The sequence below is a fragment of the Acanthamoeba castellanii genome, assembly GCF_000313135.1.
Source record: "Acanthamoeba castellanii str. Neff unplaced genomic scaffold scf7180000084607, whole genome shotgun sequence".
Taxonomy (NCBI): Eukaryota; Discosea; order Longamoebia; family Acanthamoebidae; genus Acanthamoeba; species Acanthamoeba castellanii.
Window position 1 is genome coordinate 10,693 of NW_004457570.1, and position 21,931 is coordinate 32,623.

The following is a 21,931-nucleotide window of genomic DNA, read 5'->3' on the forward strand; positions in this document are numbered from 1 at the left end:
TCCGGGAGCGGGGATCACGGGACAGCGTCGACAGCAGAGTGTAGGGGTATTCCTCTTGCAGGCGAGACAGGAGCAAGGTCGTGAATCCGCCGCCACAGGCACCTTGAGCCACCCAAACGTTCCAACCAGTCAACATACGTTGTAGCACCACATTCTCGGCATTGGTGAGGTGAGGTACCTGCAACATCGTGGAAGAGCTGGAAGGCTTGGAGCGTGTCGGCGCGCTCGGCCTCCCGCCTGACCAGGTCCAGCACGTCGTCGAGGGACTCGGCGCCCTCCAAGTAGTGGCCTTGCGGCCAGCAGCCGTATAGTGTTTTGTCGGTCGTGTGGAAGCAGCTGAGCATGGTGGAAGTGGGACGGCAACCATCGTAAGCACTACCACCACACGCACAGCACCACAACCTCGCACTCCTGCTGCCCTCCCCACCCGCCAAACGCACTTTGACCGGTCGAACAGAACACTGGAGGGATGCTTCGAGGTTCCCCAGCCCTGGTTCTCCAGATCGGCGAAGACAGCGCGGGCCACCACCGACTGATCGGACCGGCCTGTGCGAGAACGCGCACATCACAGGAAACGAGGTCTTAGGCGAACGCATCATCAGCATCACCATTATACTCGCTACGCCTCACGTACCGGGATCTGACTCCCTGAAGTGCGAGCCGAGACCGTAGAGCGCGCGTGGTGGTATCTTGTGATTGAGCGTCAGGCCACCGGTTCCCGATGTCGCTGCGGCCGAGGGAACCAGCAGGTCGTGCTCGAGCGCCACCTGCTCCAGGTACGACGCCAGCAGCGCCTCGCCTGCAAAGATACAATAAAATAAAATAAAATGGCAATAATTCCATAATAGAAATAAATAAATAAATACGAATAAAAAGAAGAAATCAAGTATTGCAAGGGCGCGCACCGATGATGCCGGTGCTGATTTGGATGAGGGGCGATGGACCCAAGGGGCCAACGTTGCGCACAGGCTGCTGCCAGCGCTGGCGAGACAGGAGGCGCCATTGGTGGGCGATGGCGGCAGTGCGCAGGGGCGCAAAGGGCGGCGGTGCCGTGCTGGCCACGGCTCCGGTGTTCGCCTCTAGCGCAGTCTCGCTGCCCAGGGCGAGGGCGCAAAAGGTGCGGCACACCTGGGCGAGCCGCACGACGTCCGCCAGCGGTCCGAACTCCAACTGCTGCAACACGTGCCACCACACCTCCGCCGGAAGCAGCTCCAGCGCATACTTCGCCGGCACCACCTCTTCCCTCCGCCATCATATAATGAAAATAAGTAAATTAATAAATTAAACAAATACACAACAATATTTGTTTTTATTTGGCGAGGCCGAGAGCGCCGCTGCCATCGCCGCTACCGCAAAAACCCGTGAGATCCTAGCAGTCGAGCTCGACGCTTCGAAATGCGCGTCCAGGCCACAGGTGTTTGCGTTTGCGTCTCGCCGTCGTCGCCAGAGTCCCACGATCGGATTAGCGCAGCGTGCTCGGCGGTGACCACTTGACACGCGCTCGCGCCTTCGTGACATCGTCAGGCCTTGCCGAGCCGCCAACTTGATGACAAGCCAAGTTGAGTCGAGTCGGGCTTGCACCACGTCTGCTCGTCGGACCAAGTTTGTGTGTCGAGCCAAGTTTGTGCTGGAGGCTTGTTGCGACGACGGGCACGCTGCGCAAAATAGTGCTCGCGGCGAGTGCGCGACGGCATCCCGCAGCAGGCATCAGTCCAAACGCGGCTCGATGCAAGCTCGACTTGGCTCTCGGTCCAACACAAACTTGGTCTGACGCAAACCTGGCGCAAGCGCGACCCTACCAGAGGTGGTCCGGTTGTCGTCCCTGTACTGGGGTCGTCGTCGGGCTCCGTGGTCTTGGGGGGCGTGTTCGGCTGTGTTGCAGCTTTTGGTCACGCGCTTTGCTGAGCCTGCTCCATGGCAAGCCGCGGTTGGAGCTCAACACAAACTCGGTCCGACGCACACCTGGCGCTAACAAACGAGGGCTTAGTGTCTTGCCGACTCATCCGACACAAACGCGACACGACTTGCGCCTTGCGCATAGCGACCTGCGAATTGCGACTTGCGAATTGCGATCTGTGGCGAATTGCGACTTACGAATTGCGACTTGCGACCTGCGGACTGTAGTTGTTCAGCGAAGCTTTTGGCCGCGTGTACACCGGGAGTTCTCCGGTTTATTGGGACCTGGCGATGCGGCTGTAGAGGGGGAGGAGGAGGTGCTGATACAAGTACGACGCCCGGCCCATGGCATCGGCAGCGTGGGCCATCAGGTCCACCTCGGCGAGAAACGGGAACAGCTCGGCGCGGCACCAGTCGAGCAGCGCGTTGATTACCTGCAGCTGGTCCACTTGGCTGCCACACGACGATTCCACCGCGGTTGAGGATCCGTCGTTGCCTTGGCGCTCGATGGCGCGCTGCAGGTGGACCCTCTTCCTCTTGAGGTTCTTCTCCACGAGAGTGCTCATCTCGGCACCGCTGGCCGACGCCAGGACCGTGTAGGGTACTTCGGCCAGCTCGAAGACGAACGGCGTTGGCAGCCTGTGCCACGCCAGGTTGAGCCGCTCGTCAGTCGTCCGCTTCTCCATGTTACTCGCCGGGGACGGTTGCTCGCCGTTGGACAGGTGCTTGTCGGTCATGGCGCGTATTCTCGCCCACTCCTGCTGCTCCTGGTCGAGCCGCGTCCGGTCGTCGTCCTCGGCACGCCGTTTCTCCTCGTCCTGCAGGTGTCCGGCTTCCGGGACGTCGCAAGGCTCACCAGGGGTGACCGTGGGGTTCGCTCTCAGCTCGTGCTGATGACCCCTGCTCCGACTCGTCCTCCCGCCGTCTCCGTTTGTCACGGCTGGATCCCTGGTGGTGGTGATGGGCTGGCCGCGCGTGCGACGAATGGGTGAAGTGGTCTGTCCTCTCTCTCGAACGCTTCCTGCCGCGAGCCGCGTCTGACGTCGTCCCCATGTGCTTGTTGTGCTTGTGCTCTTGAGAATAGTCGCGTGTCAGACTTGATCTTGATTGGTGCCAGTTTCGCCATGGCTTGTAGTGAGTGTGTTGGTGAGTGTGCTGGTGAGAGTGATGACGCTTGGCTTCTGCACGACAGTGCGTGTCTCTGGGCCGATAGGGTCGGTTGTTGTGACTCCTCTTGTCGGAGGACCTCCCCCAACCTTGTCGCACGTCGTTGCGCTGATTCTCTGGGCCGCGAGCCCATGACTGGCGCTTGGTTGGCCTGTCTGTGGTAAGAAGTGGGCTGGTCCGTCAGGCTGCCATGCCTCTCAGGAAGAAAGCGCACTGGAGGAACGGTGTACCCTCTTGTGCGTGACTGGCCGGGATCGCCGGCTGGCCTGGTGGACCCCCCCGCTGGTATGATGGTTGTTGTGGACCAAACGTGAAGCTCTGACGCTCAGGCTGAGGTGGCTCGTACGATGGCAAATCCGGATGAAACTCTTCGCCAGACTGGATCTCCTCGCCCTGCTGCCCGTTGGAAGCGAATCCGCGCTTGGTAAGGTGATGCAGGCTTGGGGAGTGAAGAGAGATGGCGGTGCAGAAGGTGTGTACCAAACGAGAGGAAAGAGTGGTTCCTGGTCTCCTCGGCTCTGTCGCCTGATGTTGTTTGTTGTGGGTGTCCTGATGGCTGGCGCTGGAGGTGGTGGGCTGATCGTTGGCGCTTCTCTTCCAGTGCTGGTCTGTATGATCTTCCTCGTCTTCGAGGTCGCCCAAGAGCTCTCTGATGTCCATCTTGGACCACTCCATCCAGCGTTCTCTCCCCGCTCCCTCAGCGCTCACCGCGTCTTCCCTATCATCATCAACCCTTGAGTCGGATCGGTCACTTGGTGTGGGGTCAGGGGAAGAGCACCAAGGATCAGGAGGCGGGAGGACGCCATCCTCCGGCCCGGGGATCGCGGTGGCAAGGTGGGTCGCGATGAGCTCCTCCACAGCATTACTGTCCTCCTGATTGGCAATGAGCACAGTTAGGACTTCACCCCATCACTACACAGAGAAACCAGTACCTCCGGGCAGTCTGGCACCATAGGCATGAGGAGGTCAGGCTTGTCAGTGCTGGCGGTGACAGCGCAGATGTCATCTGGCGTGGACTCAATGAGCCGCATGTAGGCTGACTTGACGCAGGCCAGCAGGTCTCAATCATGTCAGCACTGACCCCTCCATGGCCTCCATTGGTGGCAGTGATGGACTGAAGGTAGTGTGCTACCTTGTCAGCCACATGGTCCTGCTGCCCACCAATGGGTGGTCGTCATGTGGCAGCATGTCAAGGTTATCAGGTGTGGCATTGTCCTCCTTTGCGCCCAGGAGTGCTGCAGCGTTCTGGGCTGCCAGTCCCACGTGTGAGGTGCTTGGCCCAGAGGTGAGAGGACCTTCTTGATGAGCAGCCAGTGATGGTGGTGAGGCCTCAGCTTCATCATTCTTCACCTTCTTGCACTTGCTCTGGTTGACGTTGTGGTTTAGCTTGTAGCCCTTGAAGGTGGCCAGACTGAGTCCCTGCCTCATATGTGAGCACAGTGTGTGCTTCAACTTGACCTTCCATGCAGTCTGAAGGAGAAGAGGGAGAGGGGAAAATGTATGAGGCTGTCCCTGTCCCAGGGCCAAGGATTGGCGCAGGGCTTCTTCTGCCGCAGTAGGCTTGGGTTGAGCAGCGCCTGGCAAGCCCAGCAGCAGAGCTGCTTCTTCTCTTGGGCTGTCCACTGTGGGTGGTGCGCACACTTGGCGTAGCGCAGACTCCTTGGTTTGGCCACGACAGGGGAAGAAGGAGGGAGCCCATGGTTGGCTGGTGCCTCCTTCTCCATCTTCTTGGTGTTTGATGCTTCTGCTGCACAGAAAGGCGCGATGTGGGTCGTCTGGTAACATGGTCTTTTAAATTGGCCCTATATTTAGCGCAGGGCAACGCCAACCTGGCGCGTTTTTGGCGCTAATGTTGGAGCTCCTGCGCACTGAGGTACAGGAGGACGCTTGATGACAGTCAGCTGGAGGATGAAGAGGTGAGCGCTGGCTGTAGATCCTGCAGTGGGGTTGGGCGCGGCAACGACGGCGAGTCGTGTTGGGGCTCCAAGTCCTCGGGCGCAGGGTTGCACCACGCGGCGAAGGCAAAGACCACCCTACTTTTGCAGGCAAAGGCGATGTAAGCAGGTGCGCCGTGCTCGTGGTGTCAGTCTCCGATCTCGTCAACCTCACCCTCACGCCAACGTCAACCAAGCTGACAATGCGTGTGCGCAGTGCGTGGCATGGAGTTCAGCCAAGAGCTGGCTCGAGGTGCGAAAGACCATCAGGCCAACCTTCCAGTGCTCATCTGGTCTCCTCCACACCAACAGATTCATCATCCCAAGGCACCAACACATCAACAGTGACGATGTGGCAGCTGGAGGGCCTGTGGTGGAGAGGTCTTTGGCGTGTGGCTGGTGGACGTGGCGGAGCTTGATGGTGAGGGCTGCATGGGCACTGAGTGGGTGACAGCTAACCTTGTTGTCATCATTGCTGTTGTTGTCATTGTCATTGAGCCTGGTGCTGTCATTTGGTTACTTCAACAAGTCTCTCATGTATGACCCTGGTAAGTGTCATCCCTCTTGGTTGCAGTTCTTACTTGCGCCATTCCTCCTGGTGTGGTGGTGGAGTCTGTTGTTGATGGCAACGGTGCTGATGATGATGATGATCAGATAGACTTTGATCTGCTGTTGGGTGGAGATCATGAGAGCGGCAGCAACATTGGCCTCATCATGGGCGTCTCAGTGGCAGTGCCAGTGGCCATTGCAGTGGTGGTGCTTGTCATAGTGGAGTGCTATTGGTGGTATCTCATGCCACCACCAACAGTCAAAGCTCATTGTCAGGTTTTCATGTGGCAAGCTTTGATGCAACTGACACTACCTCTCACATGTATCTAATCTCTCTCTACTTCACTTGCATTTGCATGTAATAGAAAGATCACACAAGCTTGTAGACTACTGTTCCTTCATGGCCACAAGGCTGTTGTGTATGGTTGTCTCAAAGTCCTTGGGCTCCCACCCCAGCAGGTCATGCAGGTGTGAGTTGATGATGTTGGTCTTGGATTGGTGGATGCCCTTGAAGGAGTTGGCCCACAGCCACGCCCAGTCCCCTGTCCTGTAGTTGAGTCCTGACTTGACCTGTGGCTGTTACACATAGTGTTTGATGCTTGTCTCCACAATCTTGATCAGCTTGCTGAGGATGCATGAGAAGATGTCAGCCATCTCACTGAGCGTGTAGGCACATGGACCAGAGAGGATGATGATCTTGTTGAGCCAGGGGAATGATGTGGGATCCTCAATGTACCAGATGATGAGACATGCTGTCACCTCACTCAGGTTGTCCTGCTTGGCCCATGAGATGCCAGGACCAGAGCCATTGTGGGGGATTCAGATCTCACCTGAGGTGGGTTGTTGATGTCAAAGAAGGCAGTGTAGATGGGATAGCTCTCTGAGTACAGGCCCTCCCTCACAGTGGTGTAGGAGAAGGTGGTGGGGTTCTTCTGCTGGACCTGGTCAAGATACTGTTCAGTCAAGAGATGTGCCGCCATGACCTGCATGACAGACATCAGGTTGCTGTTGCTGGCAAAGGTGAGGGAAGAGTAGGAGATGTGCCTGACTCCTGCCTTGATTGCCTCATCAATCACCACTTTAGCAAATTGCCTGGTGAGGCCATGCGCCAGTGACATGACTCCTTAGAAAAAAACCCATGTTGCCAAGTCTTGAATCTAAATGCACCTCCCCCCCCCATTAGAGTGCTACATGTATCCTTTAATCCAATGACCACATCTTGAGCTCATATGCAATGTCCATTGGCACATTGCTCAACAGTGATGAAAGAACACACAGATCAATCACATCACCCATGGCTGTGTATGATTCCACTGTTTCATCACTGAGCACAACAATTGCATACTCGTCCCACAGCCTGTACTCATCCTTGCTGTTGGTAATGTCTCTGCATGTAAAATGGGACTCCTTGAGTTTCTGGTCAATCTCCTCACCTGTGTAGTTGGTGTCCATGGCAATGTTGATGGCCTTCATCAGATCCTAGCAGTTGGAGCCCTCCTCTCCTAGTATGATGCACTTGACGCTGTAATGGGAGGCCAGTTGCTCTCTCAGCCACTCACACAGGGTCTTGCTGTCATGCTGACTGTTGAACTCATCCTTGACCATGTCCCATTCCATGGTAATGTAGAAGACAATCCTGGTGTAATTACTGAAGCCCAATTTGTTTGTTCTTGTTAGTGGTTCTCTTGGGGTTGCTGTTGGTGTGATCACACATTGCACAGCTTTTTATGCCTTGGTATGAGATGTGGCGCAGGTGTTGTGACAGAGACCCAGAGCCAATCCACTTGAAGTTGCAACAGAAGAGAATCCCAAAGGTGGATTGAATACTTCAAGAAATTTCCCTTGTTTATATAGTTTTCACTCTTTTATAACAGACATGCAAGTAATCGCCACTTTCATGCTCTTGTAAACCATGCATTTCAAGTGTTGTCCTGGCTTCATTGCTTCCAGTTCAGCCATGGTCAGTGGACTGTACTGAACATTCACATATGTCTGCCAATGACTATAGCAGTCATTGGCCTCTTTACAGAGTTCTGTTCTCTCCTGTTGGCCTTCATTGCTCCATTCTCTGTATTCTTCTGAAAGATAATGCAGAAATGACTTCAAATCTGTGAATACCTGATTAACATCACTGTAAGTCTCCTCATATTGATTCTTCTCCTGTGCAAACCAACCTTTGGAATCAGCCATGGCGTGTGTGAGTTGTTTAACAAATTAGTTAGTGGTGTTCAAAACTATCTATCTAATCTAATCTAACTATCAGGACAGAACAACATCCATAGTCTTTCACAACTACGTTTTGTTTTTGGAGCTCCATCATCTTAACATGATAAACACATCACAAAAACCCTAAACCCTAAACCCCTAAACCCTGACCCTAACTGGGCAGCTTGTGGGGACACACAACAAACTGTGTTGCTCTGGCAACGCTGAGCAAGGCCCTGTCCCCCATGTATGTGACCAATGAAAACTGTAGTTGTTCAGCCAGAACAATGCAGTTTGTTGCAACCACAATAAACACCCCTTTTTTCTCATGTGGTGGTTAGCTGACATGTTGCCAGTGCAGCCAGTGCTGTTGAGGCACATGGTTAGTGTGGCCTTCCCTTTTCTGACCTCATAGCACAGTTTTGGGCATGGCTTTCCCTTTTCACACTATGAGGAGGCTGGTGGACTGCCAGTTAGGCGGTCCTCCAGCCATGTCACATGAGCACAGCATAGGGAGACTATTCTTTTCTAGTCTCCCAGAGTGTGCTCACACATCCCACCCTCTCTGTTCCTGCCCAGCATAGGGTTTGGTTCTTCTTTCTTGCTTTGTCTCTGCCCATGTCTCAGGTTTGGGTTCTCAGAGTTCAAGGGTATGGAGGAGGCAGGAGCAGCTTGTGATAGGAGAGGAGAGGTTGGATAGGTGGACGTTCTGGGCTGTTTTGAGACGTTTTTGCATATATGCACTCCTGTTAGTATGCATTTGGGACGTTTATTGTGGGAGCACCACAATCCTTGTTCACGCGCATTTTTACGGAGCTTTTGGCAGTGTTAGTGAATTTAGGAGGAATTCAAAAACTTTTTCATATCTCTTTTTCAGTAAGGCTTGGTGGGGGGAAGGTTTAGAGCGCTTACGAAAGTTCGGTGATGGAGGAGGGGTGCAAGGTGATCGTTGACATCAACGCGCTGGTGGAGCAGCGCATGCTGGCCCGCTGGCGCACCCTGCTGCCACGAGCGCCCCCCACGCCGCCCATGGCACCTGTTGAGTGGGACACGTCGTACAGCGACGTGCCACGAGGCATGACAGAGGAGGAGACCCACCACGACGACGATGAAGAAAAGGAGCTGCTGCTCATGCTGCTGGTCGATTCTTGCACTACTACCTCCGTGTTGCCGCAGACAGTGAAGGAGACATGGTCTCTCGCGGTGGTGGAGCGCTGCACCTGGAGGCCGTGTGCTTGAGCGACTGGGTGTTTGCGTCGAGCGGACCCCACGCCTGCCTCTCCTTCCTCGACCCCCATCATGAGCACGACCACGACAATGACGTCGACGCAGTGGACAAGCAGGCGCTGTTCGCCTGGCTTGGACGGACCCTCGTGAGCGTCAACAGCAAGCGCGTGTGGCAGGACCTTCACGCAGCAGGAGGCTCCCACAGGATTGCGAGCCAGTTGGTCGCGCGGCTGTGGCAGGCCTTGAGTCTGCTGGCGCAAACCGTCCAAGCCCACGCTCACGAAAGCCGCACCAGAGGAAGAGTCGAGGACACGGAACAAACCGCGCTGGTGCTGATCGAATGCCTGCACTTCCTCTGTACGTCTTGCGTTTCTCGCTTTGATGACTCCGATGTGTGGTGTGGTGTGGTGTGTGTGTGTTGGGTATGGAAGTTCCCTCGACTTACGCGGCTATTGGATGGCCTCCAGCACAGCAGGCATATTGTCGAGTCTACACGGCCTCGACCATCACAGCGGGTACACCGGTGGTGAGATTGCAAGTGGTCTTTTAGAACAAGTGGTGCAGCTCAGTGCCAATGTGGCCGTCGGTGCGTACGCGTATGTGTGCGGCCACATTTGCCTCATCTTTAATAACCATGGTGTACCGTGACTGCAGATGGTTGCATGGAGCTAGTGGTGAGGAACGCCGCACTACGTTGCCTCCTTGCGTGGCTGCGCGACCACGCCATTGGTGCTTCTCCAGACGACAGAGCACAAATACACAATCATGTACGTCACACAAGCATGCGCGTGTGCACACATACACGCTCACATCGCGCTGGCATGATTGCTTTTTAACTACACGATCGTTTGGCAGATCAAGGAGCTGCTATCGCTGGCAGAGCCTCATGAGCCAGCGGTGATACGCTGTCTGATCTTGCAGGCGCTGCCAAGGGTGTGTCTGCCGACCGATTACCGCGACTTGGTTTATGCCAATACCTCGAACCTCTTGCCTGTAGAGTACACAAACGTTGCGCTTGCTGCTGCCACCGTACGTTCCTCTTCACACCAATGGCGTGATAACGAGTCTTAGTAGTGTTGTGAGACTATGTGATTTGAAACTCAGCCATTGGCCATGATGATAGTGCTCAGATGAAAGGATTGCCATAGCTGCCACGCTTGGCATTGAACACTTGGCCATCTGTCGTGATACACAATCCTACACATATCCTGTAGACGCGCTTATGTCACAGTACCACACTCAATCTTTAGCATGCTTTGCTCTCTGCGTAAGTAAGATCTGACGCAACAGTGTCAGCTGGCATGTGTTGGTGGACAATGTCGTGCGACCAGGCGATAACGTGCACAGTCTGCTCCGCATGGCCGCCAAGCAGGTGGCACAGTCTATCAGTCGTGGCGATCCAACAAGCTCTGAATGGAGATGCCTGCCGGATGAGCTGGCAGAAGTGGTGGACACATTCTTGCGGAAGGAGAGGGAGAAGAGGCAAACCTACGCTACCCGTACGAGAGTCCCGTGTGCGCGCAGATTGATGAGAGTGAGTTATATTGATGGAGTTCATGTGCAGAGACGAAGAAGGTTTGGACACTACGCACAGCGAGCATCAGGGCTCTAACAGCGATCTGCAATGTCTGCGTGCTGGATAAGAATGCCTATGCACTGTTGGAGTCAAAGATGAACAACGAGCAGTGGCAGAACCGGTAAGCCGAGAAGCAGCATCTCCCCGTCAGCAGCAGTGGCAGCAAGCTGATTCACTGACAAGTGGCGTGCATGCGGTCCCACCCTAAAGCGAGGCAGGACTACTGGTGCTGCACTGCGTCATTGGTGCTTTGGTGGTGGTGGGTCCGCAGGGCGTGGGATTCAACGGCTCAGAACAGCACACTGAGCTATGGCGGCTCACTGTGACCCTCCTCACCGACCCACGGGTTCGCCCGTGCACGTATGATGCTCATCTGACTTGGCTCGCAGCTGTTAATTCGTGCAACGCATTGGTGTGTGTATGTTTTGTGTGCCAGGCCAAGGTGCAGAAAGCTGCGGCACACGCGCTGATCTCCATCGCTCCCTTCCTACCACGTGTCCTGCGCAAAAGCGCTGCAGAGCAACTGGTGCTGGTGCTGCTCTACGACGCCAAGACATCCACTCGTCGCAAGGCTTTCTTGGCACTCAATGCTTGGAGTTGGACTTCGCAACCTAAATGGCATGCCAATGTCTTGGAGGCGTGTGGGCAACATCAGCAGTCGCTGCTGGATGGACTAAGTCCATCGGTGCGTGAACTGGGTTTGTTGGTACATTCTCATCCCATTCTCATCACATGCCTGTGGACTGACTGTGGACATGTCTGTATGTGTTGCGAGCGCGCCATCAGACTGGCGCCTGTGATCAGTCGAGATGGCTCATGCTGCTGCATGTCATGGCCAACAGTGCCATCGCACTTATGAAAAAGAGGGCCATATGTAATGGCCGACAGGACGTGGTGATGAGGACCATTTCAGTGCTGCAACAATCGCTTGAAGCCGTGCGTCACCATGCTGATGATGATGGCGACGACGACAAGGAAGAAGAAGAAGAAGAAGCCAGGACCATGCACGCTGAAGCGTTGACGCAAATGCTTCGGGCCATCAGCATGGCCATCGTGGATGACAGTACGCGTGCGCACGAGTGGTTCATGCACGTGGTCTGATGATCAGTGCTGAGCAGCTGACATAAAGCGGGGCGGTGACGATGAACAGCTGAGCGGCATGGCGACAGCATGGACGTTGCTACGATTGCCAAGGTGGAAGAGAAAGAGGTCTGATAAGGCAAAGGCTGCGACGACGGCCTGTAAACAGGTATGAATGCGCATAGAGCACGCAGTGCGACGCGGTTGTGGTCCTCACACAGTGTGGGTGGTGCGACCAGCTTGAGCTGGTGCTGGCAAGTGTTGGCAATCTAGTGAAATGCCGAGACAAGACACGCCACCCAATACATGTGAGCTCTGACCAGGCAGCCAGGTTGGTCGCATGTGCCTTTCAGTTGGATGAAGACGTTCTTTCCCCCAACATGACCATGCACACAATGCTCGTCACACAGAAACTGATTGAGAACCAACACATTGGTTTGTGTTCACACAGACCTCAGTGGATGCACGTTGCCCAAAGACCGTGCTCAATCTGGTGCTGTCCATGATCAAGCAGCAGCGCCAAATCGTTGCGGAGGCCGTGGTGGCCTCATTGCCAGCCATTGTCGCACACATCAGTGCCCTCTCACGCAAGCGTTGGATGGGCAAGGACACAGTCCGGCTTGTCTTCCTCTGCATTGTCGATCAGATACTCGTGCATCTGCTGAGCAAACATCTTGCGCTCGAGGGTGTCGAGGAAGATGTAGTTGATGAGCAGGAGCATGTTGTCGATGTTACCGGGCTGGGCGAGCGTGGCAGGGTTGTTGGCCTCACCCGAGCGCACGATGAGCTGGCTCATGTCGCGGGTCTTGATGTTGATCTTCACCTCATGGTACTGGAGGGCGATGAGGGGCAGGGCCTGCGAGTAATCGCGGTTGAACCAGAAGCGGAGGGGCACGTACAAGTACTGGGTGCGCTGACCGTACTCGATCAGCTGGCCACTGGACTCGGCGTAGCCGACCATCTCGGCGAGGCGCTTGGAGGCGCTCGCGGAGAGGCGCTCCCAGATCTCGAGGAACTCGCCCGAGCAGCGATCCATGTCCTGACCACCGATGGAGACGGCGACCTGCTCGATGAGCGCATGGCCCACCGAGTTGGTGTAGTGAGCGACGTTGTTCACAAAGCCATCGTTCACCATCGAGGAGTTGTACTGGATGGGCGAGAGCTCGGCGTAGAAATAGACCTGTGAGATGAGATCGCCAGACCTGTTGATGGTGGCACTGAGGGTCTTGCCAGCACCGAAAGCACCCGAGAAGGTGTTCTCGATCTCCACCATCGCAAACATCGAGTGCCGCCTGTATGATCCCTTGAAGAAGGTGATCTGCGGGTCGATGGTGAGATAGCGGTTCTGCGGGCCTTGGGCCGAGAGCTGAGTGAGGGCTCCAGAGACAGGCATGGTGTGATTAGGGTGTTAGGGGGTTGACTACGACGCTTGGGTGCTTCGTCCTTATCATGTCACGCCACCAGAAAAAACGCCAGCTGGGTGGCGCGGTGTACGCGACAGCATGCGTTAGGGTTGTGTGTGTGTGCACGCATACACAACACTCGCGTGTGCAATAAATGATGGTGGTGCGCACCACGCGCGCAAGTGCGGCTGCGGCAGGAGGTGATGTGCGACACACCTCCACACGTCCTGCTCTTAAGACTGATGCTTTTTTTCTCAAAGCCAGCCCCTTTTTCATACCCCTAACCCTGCCCTACACAAACTGCATCACAACAGGACAGGTGGCATGGCGAGTAGTAACAAGGCGAATGTATGGGCATTGCGTCCGCAAATCCATGACGAGAACAGTGCGCCGCAAACGCCCGTGATGGGCGAGAACCTCTTCCTCAATAAACGCGAGGCCCAACGCAAGAGAGATCTCCTGGGTGGGGGCGACAAGATCGAGCTCTGTGGGTTCACCGCTCCGAACGCAGCTCGCATGTGGATCAAACGTCAGGACAAGCAGCAGCAGCAAAAAGTTGCAGTAAACAACAAGAGGAGGAGCAAGGCGGCTTCACATGGACGAGTCCAGCATACATTGCCAATGCTGATGTCGAACCTCTCATCGTCATGGTGGAAGGCTCGGTCTCGCGACTTCAAGAGGGCAAGATCGTGGCCGGCTACGAGGCGTGGTTTGACGGTAAGGATCTGTTCAATCAGGTCAAGCTTCCACCGCCTTCCAAGGATCGTGCCTCACTGTATGGGTGTTACGACGCACTTAGCCATTGCATCAACAAGTATGCCATTGGTGAACCTGACACCAAGAGGAATGTGATCCTAGTGATGGACAGTGAAGTGGTTTATTTGGCCCTCAACAATAAGAAGCTGCCAGCCAACTGTGTGGTACTGGGCAAGCGCCTGCGGGAGCTATGTCAAGAGCTGCCCGTGCACGTCGTCTATACGACTTACTCCTTTGCTCGTTCTCGAGAGGAAAACGGAGGCACCGGCAATGGCGTACAGTCGATCCAGGCTGGCTCTATCTAAAGGGTTGGTGCTTCTTTTTCTTCTTCCTCCCTTCCTTTTGCCTGGCTTCTTGGACCAACTTTGAGAATAGATCACTACTGTTTGTGTCGGTGTGTGGGATCTTTTTCTTCTTGCCACCGCCGTCGCCGCCTCGCCCACCTGCAATGGTAATGGCTATGGGGTTTTTGCTCGAGTCCACGCGGTAGCCATCCTTCCTGAGCCCCTCGGCGAGCAGCTCAATGACCCGTGGCATGTTGTTGGCGTATATGGGTAGGCCGGGAAGCTGCAGCGGGACCAAGTAGTTCACCTGAGTGCCCCCCTGGGATGCCGCCGCCTTGATGGCAATGTCACACTTGACGCGTATTTTGGCCGCGATGCTCGCCCAGGCGCGGTCGGCCTGATCCACGAGCGAGCGTGCACGCACCGCATCAAATCGCGGGGTGGGACGCTTGACCGCATGGAGGGCGGGTTTCATCTTCAATGTTATGACGCTATATATTTATGCATTTGCATTCGAAACAAACACACCACTTAGGGCACTTCGATGGGACTCAGTGCAGCCTCCTCGTCAGCCGTGGATGATTCATCACCCAGTGCTTCGACATTGGCCGAGCCTTCACTGTTTGCCTTTGTGGCCCTACAGTAGTTTGTGGCAATCTTGGCAAAGAACTCGGCCATCTTTTGCGGCTGAATGGAGGTCTCTGCCGCCAGGGGCTCAGCTTCCACCGCCGCCTCTGCTTCAGCGGTGGCACTGGGGCGGTGGCGCTCAACTTCAACCTCCTTGGCAGCAGCATAACCGAGCAGGGTAACCTGCCTCAGCACGTCCTCGACAAAGGCCTTGACCGCGGCGCTCTTGACATCGGTCGTGTCGTACAGTACGTGGATGGCGAGCACCGATCGGAAGTGAATGCTTATGTTCTTCAACATAGCGCTCGTGTTCTGGACAGATTCATTGTCGACGAGACCAAAGCTGCGACCAATGACACGTCGAACAGCCTGGAAGGCGGCCCTGGCGAGAGTCGAGATGACCAACCCCTCGGCGTCACCGGGCATGTTGTCGGGGACGTCAGTGATATCGGCAAACCCGCCGTCGACGACGCTCTTCTCCATGGCCTGTACCCATCTTTTGGCGACATATGTGTTTGCATACTCTGCCAGTTTCTCGGCATCGAGTTCGAGTCCTTCAGCTAGAGCGTTAAACACCTCCGGCACATTGGCATCGCTGTTGACGCTCCACGTTTTCAGTCTTGTAATGGTCAGGCGGGGCTGAGAATTGATCAGTGATCGTCTTGGCGAGCTTGGAGGCAGCCTCAGGATCGCTCTGGCAGCTGGCCCCGAGAAGCTGCCTCAAGTGCTGGCTGATCTGCGTTGCAGTCATACGCGCGTTGGAATCAAACACCTTGGTCCGGTTGAAGGTGATGGTCTCGAGCGCGGTCGAGTGAGCCATGTTGAAGCTGTCACGCAGGATGTTGGTGTATGGATCAAGGACGCTTTCGTGTAGATCGTGGGCGCTGCCTGTCTTCTCAACCACCTGGTCGAGGAACTTCTTCATGGGCTCGGCATCACGCGTAGTAGGCTGAGACACTCCGAACCACTGGGACAGTGCCTTCAGATAGGACACTACCATAGCTCCGCCGATAAATGTCAAACTCTCGTTGTAGTTGTTATATGTGATCATGCTGTCGATGTCCTCAATGTCTTTGGAGATTGCCCAATCCCCTACATAGTCAGCTGCAGCGGACTTGGGTACCAGCGTCGTCCTCGTCGCAGGCGGTGCGACAGGGGCGGTGGGCGCTACGGGGGGCTCCTGGTTGAACTCCTCTTCGGTTACATTGCTTATGGTAGTGCCGTCGGAGAAGGTCTGTGTACCGCCTGGGCTCGTTGTGTAGCTTCTCATGTCATTGACCTTCTCTGCGGTGGTTGTGGAAGGACCTTCCTCTTCCCTGGCGTCGGTGAAGGTGTGGGTGGCGGTGGGCGCTACGGGGGGCTCCTGGTTTATCTCCTCTTCGATTACATTGCTTATGGTAGTGCTGTTGGAGAAGGTCTGTGTACCGCCTGGGCTCGTTGTGTAGCTTCTCACGTCATTGACCTTCGCTGCGGTGGTCGTGGAAGGACCTTTCTCTTCCCTGGCGTCGGTGAAGGTGTGGGTGGCGGTGGGCGCCACGGGGGGCTCCTGGTTGATCTCCTCTTTGGCAGTGGACGTGGAAGGCATTGATGGGGCAGCAGCAGCACCAGTAGAGGTTTCCTTCAAAACGTTGTACATGGCCTTGAATGCCTCCTCATGAAGAGATCCCATGCTGTAGGCCTTGGCAATATCATTGATCTTGCCTGGAATTTGCACCAGAGTATTTTTGATCTCATCCAACATGGGTGTGATGGACCTGCTCATGCTGATGATGATGGCCTGCGGGAGTGAAGCTGACTGGGTGACAATGTCCAAGTTGTCATGTCTGGCTTTGTCAGCCTGTGCCAATTCAATGAGTCTATCCTGGAGCTCTTCATCTTCATTTTGATAGGGGAGCACTTCCAGACCTCCTGGCTGCTGTCTGATCCACTGCATCAGCTGCTGTTTGTGGCTTTCAACAGACTTGCCCTCCTGTCGGATGGGCATACCGTCGACGAGGAGCCTGTGCTTATGCCGCCACTTGCGGAAGGCAATGAGATCTCCTGTGGAGGCGGCATGTTCATAGCCCTCAGGATCAAGAGTGCAGGGAGGTAAGAATGCGCTCAACAAGATCCTTGGTCAACACAAGGGGCTTGTGATTGGGGCCAAACACGATCTTACTCTGTTCAGAAGAGCTCACAAGCCAATCAAGATTGCCGCTGATCTCCTTGGCCTCACCAAGGAGTTTCCCCACAGCAGACATGGTCACTGAGCGCACACTGTCTGCTCCCAGCGAGTCAACGTCTTTCTTAAGCTCACCCAGTAGCTTCTTGATTTCCAACAGGGACTCATCCACTGATGCCACCACAACCGCTTGCTGGGACTCATCATTGTGAGGAGGAGTAGCATTCCTCCTCTTTGGCGTTGTCTTCTTCTTCTTCTTGGCAGGTTCAATTGGATCTTCAGGGATGGTCTTGCGGTAGGAAACCTTGTCAGTGACTGTAGTCCTCCTGCAGTGCCCCTGGATCTCACTGTCACTGCCACTGTTGCTGCCGCTGCTGCTGCTCACTTCATTCTCCATGGCGTCCTCAGGAATCTTCTTCCTGTAGGACATGTGTTGGGTCATGGGGGTTCTTCTTGGCATTGTCTCTCTCATTTGGGGGGGGGAGTGGATGTGAACAAGAGAGAGTGGAAATTTGTTTATTGGGGGGTCACATTTTAACCAACGGTGTCTGGACGCACACTCCTCAGGCACATACAATTCATGCTCACCGTATTGCACGTATGTGCTGGTGTTTTTATTGACTGGGCAGGACTCCCGGGTGCCTCGTCTCAAAGTCAGCAAAGTCATGCCATCACAATAAGCAACCCTGGGGTAGTGCTCTGGTAAATCCCCACAGATGTAATGCCTGAAGGCATCATTTGCCTTATCCAGCATCTCACCAGCCTTTTCATCAGCAACCTTTCACACCTTGAGAATTATCTCAACCCATTCCTCAAGTTCTTCAATCTCACCATGAATCTCTGGCAACAGATCCTCCAGGGGGATTGCCAAGCAGACTGTAGTTGTCATTGTCCGTTTAATGCTGTTCTTAGGGGGGTTTGTTGTTCTTGGATGGGGATGGGGTTTAAATGTCCAAATTATAGACACAAGAGAGCTCACATCACCATCTCTTTTTTATTTTTTACCCACAACTCACAACTTCAAAGAAGAGCAGAATGTTCCTCTGCAGATCAGGCGAGGCAACCAAGGCAAGAGGTTCATCGCCCAGAGGGTAGGGCACCATGGCATTGCCAAATCTTATCCACAGCAAGATGTCCATCTGGGCAAACAACTGCAGCAGCTTGGGGAACTGCTTGATCACCCACATGCCCTCTGGACGCCACCAAACATACAGTGCTCCATCAAAGAGAGCATCAGCAATGTAGACATGGGTGAATGCACCATCAAAGACATTGCAACAGGTGGGGTTATCAAAGTCATCAGCCAGCATGGCTTCACATTGCTTGAGGAGCAGGAGCTCATCACACTTGATCACCACATAGGGTTCTGTCACCATGCTGGGCACCAGTATGATTGCTTCCAAGAGCTCCACTGAGTAGACGTCATTGAAATTTGTGGGCAATCACAATCTGAATGAGTTGGCCAACTTGTACTGAGCTCTGTTGCAATCCTGACTGTCTACAATCACAAACATAGAAGGTATCACAGATACAAAAGGGTTCTTGGCCTTGCTGTCATCGCCCATGTCAGTGGAGTCACAATCAGTGGTCTCCTGCACAACCTGGCGACTGCTGAGGACTGGAATGGGGTTGACTGGATCTTGGGGTAGGGTCTGTTGCTGCAGCGGCTGTGTGACAAGTTCCTGGAAGGACATGAACTCCCCTCCTTGGGAACTGGTACCTGGCATGGCCATGGTACCAGCACTGGGTGCCTTCTTGTAACTACCTCTGTAGGCCTTCATATGTGTGTACATGCTGTAGTTTGCTAAACACAATACTTGGTTGACAGAAGAACCAACATTGCGTATATCCACACTCAATCCATACAACAAACGTCACCATAAGACCTTCTTTCCTGGGTGCCTTTGTTGTTAAATCGAACCACCATGAAGCTTCACACTATCCCACACGGCCATCAATGTGCTACTTGGTGCCAAGAGAGACCCAATCATTGTAGGCAAGGACATGAATGACCCTCCCCCTCCAAGGCTGGTCAGCGTGTTGGTGAATCAACATGTACCCAATGCTGTAATGGACATTGGGAGGCGTCCTTACATGGAGGATGCCTGCGCATTGGGCCAATGGACCAGCAGCAGCAGTCGCTGACACAACATTGCTGGGGTGTTTGACAGGCATGGTGGCTTGGCCACTGTCACCAGAGTCACTCAGGAGCTCTTTGACATGGTGGTGCTGGAATTGGAAACTATAGAAAGGTTCCCAGAGGATATCAGAACTCTGCCAGAAGAGGCGCACTGCATGACCAAGGCACTGACTTGCGGCTTCTGGCAGATGCAAAGGGCACTCAAATCTGATTCAGGTAACCAGAGCGCAGACATGGGCACCACAGCTTCACTGGTTCTCTGGGAGGAAGGCAACCCCACGATCTGGACAGCATGGGCAGGAGACAGCCCAGCCTACTTGATGATGTGCAATAGGGATGGAGCTTCAGACTGGGCGCTCACCAAATTGACCATGGTGGACCACCACGCCTGTCAGGATTCAATGCCACAATTTGAACATGAGCGCATCAAGGTTGTCAGTGGGTCTTTTGACCCAGACAATGGTTGATTGCTGGGTCCCCACTGGCTGATTGGGTCTATTGCCATTACACGCTCCCTTGGTGATCTTATGTTCTACCCGCTGCCACACTACAATGGAACTGCCAGCAGTACTGAAGATTACATCAGGTGAACAGGTGATGTGCACATGCCCAGTCATTATTGGGTGACCCCGACGCCAATGGTCAGCTGTCTTGACACCTCAGTGTTTGGCAACAGCAACAAGCTTCTTGTCATGATGACAGATGGAGTGTCCAATGGGCTGAGTGAGGATCAAGTGTGTGTGCTGATCAACAAACACCATGACAGTCTTCCAGAACTGAGCAAAGCCATGATCAAAACCTCAACAAAACTGTGTTGCCAATTGTATTACCTTAATACAATCAACAATCACTTGGTTGGCACACAGGAACGAAGGGTTGTGGGATCAGATAGATAGGCATTCAGTGAGGCGTACCTGCCAATGTGACACACGGTCACTTCCTGCTGCTGACCAATGATGCCTGGTGTGAAGTGGAAGATCTGGGGCCAACTGGGCAGGGCATCCCCATTGGTGAGGTCAGCATACTGCTTCTTGGCATTGCTGAACTCAGGCTCGCTGCCTTGCCTGACCCACTTTACTCACATTTTACATCCAAGACCCACAAGGTGCTGCACCGCAGCTTCAGAGTAGGGGCAGCCCATCAGTGCCAACACCATAAAGTAGCTGCCATTGGTGTCATCATCAACCACCTTGCCAATGGCCTCCATTGACAGCAGATGGCATTTAGCCTCCATGAGGTACTGATGCTGCTAGCACTTCAATGAGATGCAAATCGTCTGCTGGCTCTATGATGCACAGACACTTTCATTCAGTGTCCACACAGACAAGAACAGGCCACTCTGCTCCCTCTGCCTGCAGAGCCACGCCAAAGGTCTTCTCATAGATGTGGTTTGAGCTTTGGTCATGCTGCCACACATAGTAGACAGGTGCTCCAGTGTGAGCAATGGCCCAGAGATACTTGGCCATCTTAGCTTCGCTGTGAATGCCAAAGAGGATGTAGTATTGCTTCATCACATGCACGTTTATTGTTGCTTGGGTGCACTGATGCTAGATAATTTGACGCTCCTAGCATAGGGGAGATAATTGGATATTGAATGAGACACTGCCAAGGATGGCTGTGGAGACCTAAAGTACATAAAGTCTCCAACATGCTCATAGAGCAGAGTTGATGCCACTCCACAGGGCAGTGGAGAGGTCAGTACCATGTCATCTTCACTGTAGTACTGCATCAGTGTTGGTATCTTGTTGTGATGTACCTTTTCAACATGTGCCACAAAGGTCTGATTGCCCACGTGCGGTGCCCCAAATGTGTTCATGTGTATGTTACCTGACACAAGTGGCACTCTGGCTGTGGTCTTACCAGTGAGATCCAGTGCAGCCAGCACAGCGAGAGTGCCACCCAGGCTATGACCAGCAATGAACAGGGTCTCCAGTTGTGTGTTGGCCATGGCCTCATGAAGGCTCCTACTGATCCCACTCTCATTGTAGGCCTTGTCAAATCCACAATGTATGCACAGTCCTTCATGATCACAATATGGCAGATCAACAAATTGGTAAGGGGTCTGTACAAAGACAGAATCAATGCCCCATTCCATCACACCTTGGGTGCTGTGGAACGCCAGATACCCAACAGAAGGGTCCATGTTTGAATGCCACAGTATTGCCAGAGGATTGACAACATCATAGGGGATAGAACCACACCACAATTTTGTGATGCCCATTGGAGCCCATCCACCATCCTCCACATTGTTGGTGATGTCATAGACATAGGATATCAGATTTGCCATGAACTCAATAGTGGGTTCCCTGGGAGTCTTGCCTGGATCAGTGGGACTTGGATTGGTGTGATCACACACTTTCAGGGTTAAACAGTTATTTATTTACACGTTTTTTAAACATATTAACACTATGCCGGGCAACAAGCTGCCGCGGCCGAAGGAAAAACTAAGTACAAATGGAAAAGGGGGAAAAGGGGGAGAGAAAAAACAGGCCGGCAAAAACCAGGGCGAAAAAGAGCCGCCCCAGTAGGCCTTGGGAAGCCGGGGGCTCAAGCTGGCTGAGGCTCAGAACGGTCAGCGGGGCTCGACCTAGCCGCCTGTACAGCGCGCGACAATATGTCGTGGCGCGTGCAGTGGTAGGTGGTCGCCGTCGCCGTCGTCCTGGCCGTCCTGGCCGTCCTTGTCGTGTGGCTTAGTTGCCGCCGACGATGAGGGCGGCGCAGGCGCCCCAGGCGTAGGAGAGGCGGGCCGTGCCTCGAACGGTGGCCACAGCGAGGCGCAGACATGCCTTGGCCTGTTTGGCCACCGTCGTGTCGCCCATGGCGCGCTTGAGGAAGGCCTTGGCCGGCCTCGAGAGTACGCTGAAGGGCGACACGACGAACGGCACCACCTTGGCGATCGAGCCGTCGGCTACCGCAGGGCCGTATT

The 21,931-nt window shown here is 54.4% G+C and overlaps 13 protein-coding genes across 13 annotated transcripts in view; 3 read left to right on the top strand and 10 right to left on the bottom strand.

Moving 5' to 3' along the window:
* Positions 1–1,341, bottom strand: part of ACA1_338800 (tubulin/FtsZ family, GTPase domain containing protein) — a gene marked incomplete at both ends in the record, with an annotated part of 2,167 nt that extends 826 nt beyond the window's left edge. Inside the window, 7 exon segments of the mRNA XM_004342756.1 lie at positions 19–102; positions 179–336; positions 441–546; positions 635–799; positions 906–1,128; positions 1,144–1,221; positions 1,294–1,341. Coding sequence (XP_004342805.1) covers positions 19–102; positions 179–336; positions 441–546; positions 635–799; positions 906–1,128; positions 1,144–1,221; positions 1,294–1,341 — 862 coding nt within the window.
* Positions 1,342–1,999: 658 nt separating this feature from the next.
* On the bottom strand, positions 2,000–3,738 carry ACA1_338910 (uncharacterized protein; the record flags this gene model as incomplete). Its single annotated transcript, XM_004342757.1, is given in 6 exon segments — positions 2,000–2,111; positions 2,230–2,330; positions 2,346–2,796; positions 2,807–3,218; positions 3,294–3,456; positions 3,544–3,738. 6 exon segments carry the CDS (start codon positions 3,736–3,738, stop codon positions 2,000–2,002), a joined length of 1,434 nt encoding a protein of 477 aa, XP_004342806.1.
* Positions 3,739–5,933: 2,195 nt separating this feature from the next.
* ACA1_338920 (NmrAlike family protein) lies at positions 5,934–7,019 on the bottom strand (the record flags this gene model as incomplete). The annotated part of the gene is given in 4 exon segments (XM_004342758.1): positions 5,934–6,116; positions 6,132–6,320; positions 6,377–6,638; positions 6,892–7,019. 4 exon segments carry the CDS (start codon positions 7,017–7,019, stop codon positions 5,934–5,936), a joined length of 762 nt encoding a protein of 253 aa, XP_004342807.1.
* A 1,656-nt stretch (positions 7,020–8,675) lies between these two features.
* Positions 8,676–10,679, top strand: ACA1_338930 (uncharacterized protein; the record flags this gene model as incomplete). Its single annotated transcript, XM_004342759.1, is given in 5 exon segments — positions 8,676–8,917; positions 8,932–9,335; positions 9,446–9,493; positions 10,310–10,477; positions 10,543–10,679. 5 exon segments carry the CDS (start codon positions 8,676–8,678, stop codon positions 10,677–10,679), a joined length of 999 nt encoding a protein of 332 aa, XP_004342808.1.
* An 877-nt stretch (positions 10,680–11,556) lies between these two features.
* ACA1_338940 (uncharacterized protein) lies at positions 11,557–12,299 on the top strand (the record flags this gene model as incomplete). The annotated part of the gene is made up of 4 exons (XM_004342760.1): positions 11,557–11,617; positions 11,673–11,803; positions 12,086–12,175; positions 12,249–12,299. 4 exons carry the CDS (start codon positions 11,557–11,559, stop codon positions 12,297–12,299), a joined length of 333 nt encoding a protein of 110 aa, XP_004342809.1.
* Positions 12,218–13,027, bottom strand: ACA1_338950 (major capsid protein; the record flags this gene model as incomplete). The annotated part of the gene is made up of 1 exon (XM_004342761.1): positions 12,218–13,027. The coding sequence occupies one exon, from the start codon at positions 13,025–13,027 to the stop codon at positions 12,218–12,220; it is 810 nt and encodes a 269-aa protein (XP_004342810.1).
* Positions 13,028–13,553: 526 nt separating this feature from the next.
* On the top strand, positions 13,554–13,889 carry ACA1_338960 (uncharacterized protein; the record flags this gene model as incomplete). The annotated part of the gene is made up of 1 exon (XM_004342762.1): positions 13,554–13,889. One exon carries the CDS (start codon positions 13,554–13,556, stop codon positions 13,887–13,889), a length of 336 nt encoding a protein of 111 aa, XP_004342811.1.
* Positions 13,890–14,608: 719 nt separating this feature from the next.
* On the bottom strand, positions 14,609–15,187 carry ACA1_338970 (uncharacterized protein; the record flags this gene model as incomplete). Its single annotated transcript, XM_004342763.1, is given in 2 exon segments — positions 14,609–14,887; positions 14,900–15,187. 2 exon segments carry the CDS (start codon positions 15,185–15,187, stop codon positions 14,609–14,611), a joined length of 567 nt encoding a protein of 188 aa, XP_004342812.1.
* Positions 15,188–15,272: 85 nt separating this feature from the next.
* Positions 15,273–16,688, bottom strand: ACA1_338980 (uncharacterized protein; the record flags this gene model as incomplete). The annotated part of the gene is made up of 1 exon (XM_004342764.1): positions 15,273–16,688. The coding sequence occupies one exon, from the start codon at positions 16,686–16,688 to the stop codon at positions 15,273–15,275; it is 1,416 nt and encodes a 471-aa protein (XP_004342813.1).
* An 88-nt stretch (positions 16,689–16,776) lies between these two features.
* Positions 16,777–17,295, bottom strand: ACA1_338990 (uncharacterized protein; the record flags this gene model as incomplete). Its single annotated transcript, XM_004342765.1, has 1 exon — positions 16,777–17,295. The coding sequence occupies one exon, from the start codon at positions 17,293–17,295 to the stop codon at positions 16,777–16,779; it is 519 nt and encodes a 172-aa protein (XP_004342814.1).
* Positions 17,296–17,866: 571 nt separating this feature from the next.
* Positions 17,867–18,241, bottom strand: ACA1_339000 (uncharacterized protein; the record flags this gene model as incomplete). Its single annotated transcript, XM_004342766.1, has 2 exons — positions 17,867–18,057; positions 18,127–18,241. 2 exons carry the CDS (start codon positions 18,239–18,241, stop codon positions 17,867–17,869), a joined length of 306 nt encoding a protein of 101 aa, XP_004342815.1.
* Positions 18,242–19,621: 1,380 nt separating this feature from the next.
* On the bottom strand, positions 19,622–20,516 carry ACA1_339010 (uncharacterized protein; the record flags this gene model as incomplete). The annotated part of the gene is given in 4 exon segments (XM_004342767.1): positions 19,622–19,724; positions 19,920–20,069; positions 20,088–20,251; positions 20,337–20,516. The coding sequence occupies 4 exon segments, from the start codon at positions 20,514–20,516 to the stop codon at positions 19,622–19,624; spliced, it is 597 nt and encodes a 198-aa protein (XP_004342816.1).
* Positions 20,517–20,527: 11 nt separating this feature from the next.
* ACA1_339020 (class 3 lipase) lies at positions 20,528–21,292 on the bottom strand (the record flags this gene model as incomplete). The annotated part of the gene is made up of 1 exon (XM_004342768.1): positions 20,528–21,292. One exon carries the CDS (start codon positions 21,290–21,292, stop codon positions 20,528–20,530), a length of 765 nt encoding a protein of 254 aa, XP_004342817.1.
* Positions 21,293–21,931: the final 639 nt, after the last annotated feature.